Raw genomic sequence first — 2137 nt, 5'->3', positions numbered from 1 at the left:
AGGGACTGTATCTAACAAAGTATTTTTGGATACTAAAAATTATACACCAAATGCAAAGTGACATGGTACATTTTAGGAAAGAACTGCATAAATCCGGCACTGTCTTCTGAAGTACTACCGCAACTAATATGCACTCACCAGCCACTTTATTAGGTACACTTTGCCAGTACCTGGTTGGTCCCCTTTTTGCTTCATAGCTGCCTTAATCGTTCGCGGCACAGATTCAATAAGGTGCTGGAGATTTTGGTCCATGTTGACATGATAGCATCACGCCATTGTTGCACATTCATGGTGTCAATCTGCCGTTCCACCACATTCCAAAGGTGCTCTACTGAATTGAGATCTGGTAAGTGTGGAGGCCATGAATACAATGAACACATTGTCATTGATTTCATTGTCAAGAAACCAGTTTGAGATGATCTGATGAAATCCTGATGAAAGCAGCCAACAGAAGATTGGTACACTGTGGTCAAAAAGGGATGGACATGGTCAGCAACTCCACGCAGGTCGGCTGTGATGCTCAGTTTAAGAGACCAGAAGGGTGCGAAGAAAATATCCCACACAACATCGCCCCACCATCTGCTTGAAGGGTTGATACAAAGCAACATCTTTCGAATCTTCTATTGTCCAATGTTAGTGAACCAATATGAACTGTGGCCTCAGTTTCCTATTCTTAGCTGACAGGAAGGGCACCCAGTGTGGTCTTCTTCGGTGGCACATCTGTAGCACATCTGCTTTAATATCGGACATGTCTGCATTCCTTGGCTGTAACCAGTGGCCTTTGACTGCCAGTATCATCAAGAGAACTTCGACTCACTGGACAGGTTCTCTTTTTCAGGCGACTCTGTCATCCCCAGAGATGGCTGTGTGGGAAAAACCCAGCACATCTGCAGTTTCTGACATACTCAAAACAGCCTGTCTAGCACAAACAAGTACACCACATTCAAAGTCACTTCAATCATCTGTATTCCCGATTCTGATGCTCAGTTTGAACTTTATCAGATCGTCTCGCTCTCTTGTCTACATGCCTTAATGCACTGAGCTGGTGCCATGTGACTGGATGATTACATATTTGCACGAACAAGCAGTTGAACCGGTGTACCTAATAAAGCGGATGGTGAGTGTACAGCTCTAAGTGTTTGTAAGTGAACCTATCCCAGAGATAGGCCAAATCATTTGTTACAGTGACCTATAAATACTGTTTAGTAGAGCTGCTTAGTCCATGTCCCACTTATAGAAAGTGAGTAACACTGCTCGTGCTCCACAGTCTCCATAACAATAATAACGTAAATAAGAGGTGGGAGACCACAGCGTGTTCATTTTGAAACGAGGAGACAAAAATAAACTGACGGCAGCTCAGCATGGAGGTCCAGAGCAGGACGAGTGAGCTGTCAATGGGGCTGTGGCCACGCCCCCTCTTCAGAGACACGTTATTTCAGCTGTTCAAACCTCATTCCGCCTAAAAATTCTGCGTAACACCGTGAAGTCTGTTAATTTCCCCTTGAAACACATATTTTCTACTTTATCTACTTAGAAACGGCTATAATCTCCCGTGGGTCCCACCTAACGCAAAAAGCTACACCGGATGCAAACTTATTAAACTCGGTGAGAACCTTTGAGAACCGGTCACGGACACTTGATTAAAGGAGCAGGCGTTATCACAGAGATGTCTGCAACCGCTCACAGAGGACAGGCGCCCTCAAACCAACCTCTCTGACATTATCATACGCAGCTCCAAAAACTTCTCCCAAACTCACCTTCCTCACGAAGACAGGCATTTTCCTCCCCCTCCTCCTCCTCCTCCTCCTCTCTTCTTACTTGCGTGATTACCGACGACGGGTGGGCCATTGGATCCGCACACAGGAACTTTACCGCTGTTTAAAACTTGCGAGGAGTTAGGGCAAATTCAAGTCTTTAAATTTTGCCACTCCCTGTTTGCGGACGCGCATGCTGCAGCTTAAAACTAAAAGAAACCTTGTCAACGGCCAGAAACACCGAACAAAAATACCTGTAAAAGTTAAAATAAAATAAAAATAGGTCTTAAAAAGTTACAAAAGATGCAAATACTGGAGAAGTTCATCAATTTGTCTTCGCTAAATGGGACCTGACGGTTTCAAGGAAGCCCGGTTCTTAAAGC

General features: G+C 44.5%; 1 protein-coding gene across 1 annotated transcript in view; it reads right to left on the bottom strand.

Annotated features, from left to right (window-relative positions):
- Positions 1-2137, bottom strand: part of LOC102289291 (carboxy-terminal domain RNA polymerase II polypeptide A small phosphatase 1) — a 27835-nt gene extending 25698 nt beyond the window's left edge. Inside the window, exon 1 of the mRNA XM_014334697.2 lies at positions 1758-2137. Within this exon, the coding sequence (XP_014190183.1) occupies positions 1758-1848 (91 nt within the window). The 5' untranslated portion in view covers positions 1849-2137. The remainder of the gene's footprint in view (positions 1-1757) is intronic.

This window comes from Haplochromis burtoni, unplaced genomic scaffold (assembly GCF_018398535.1).
Source record: "Haplochromis burtoni strain Fernald_Lab_line unplaced genomic scaffold, NCSU_Asbu1 Contig_87, whole genome shotgun sequence".
Classification (NCBI taxonomy): domain Eukaryota; kingdom Metazoa; phylum Chordata; class Actinopteri; order Cichliformes; family Cichlidae; genus Haplochromis; species Haplochromis burtoni.
Note: the sequence above shows the minus strand (reverse complement) of the source record. Positions and strands in the feature narration are given on the sequence as shown.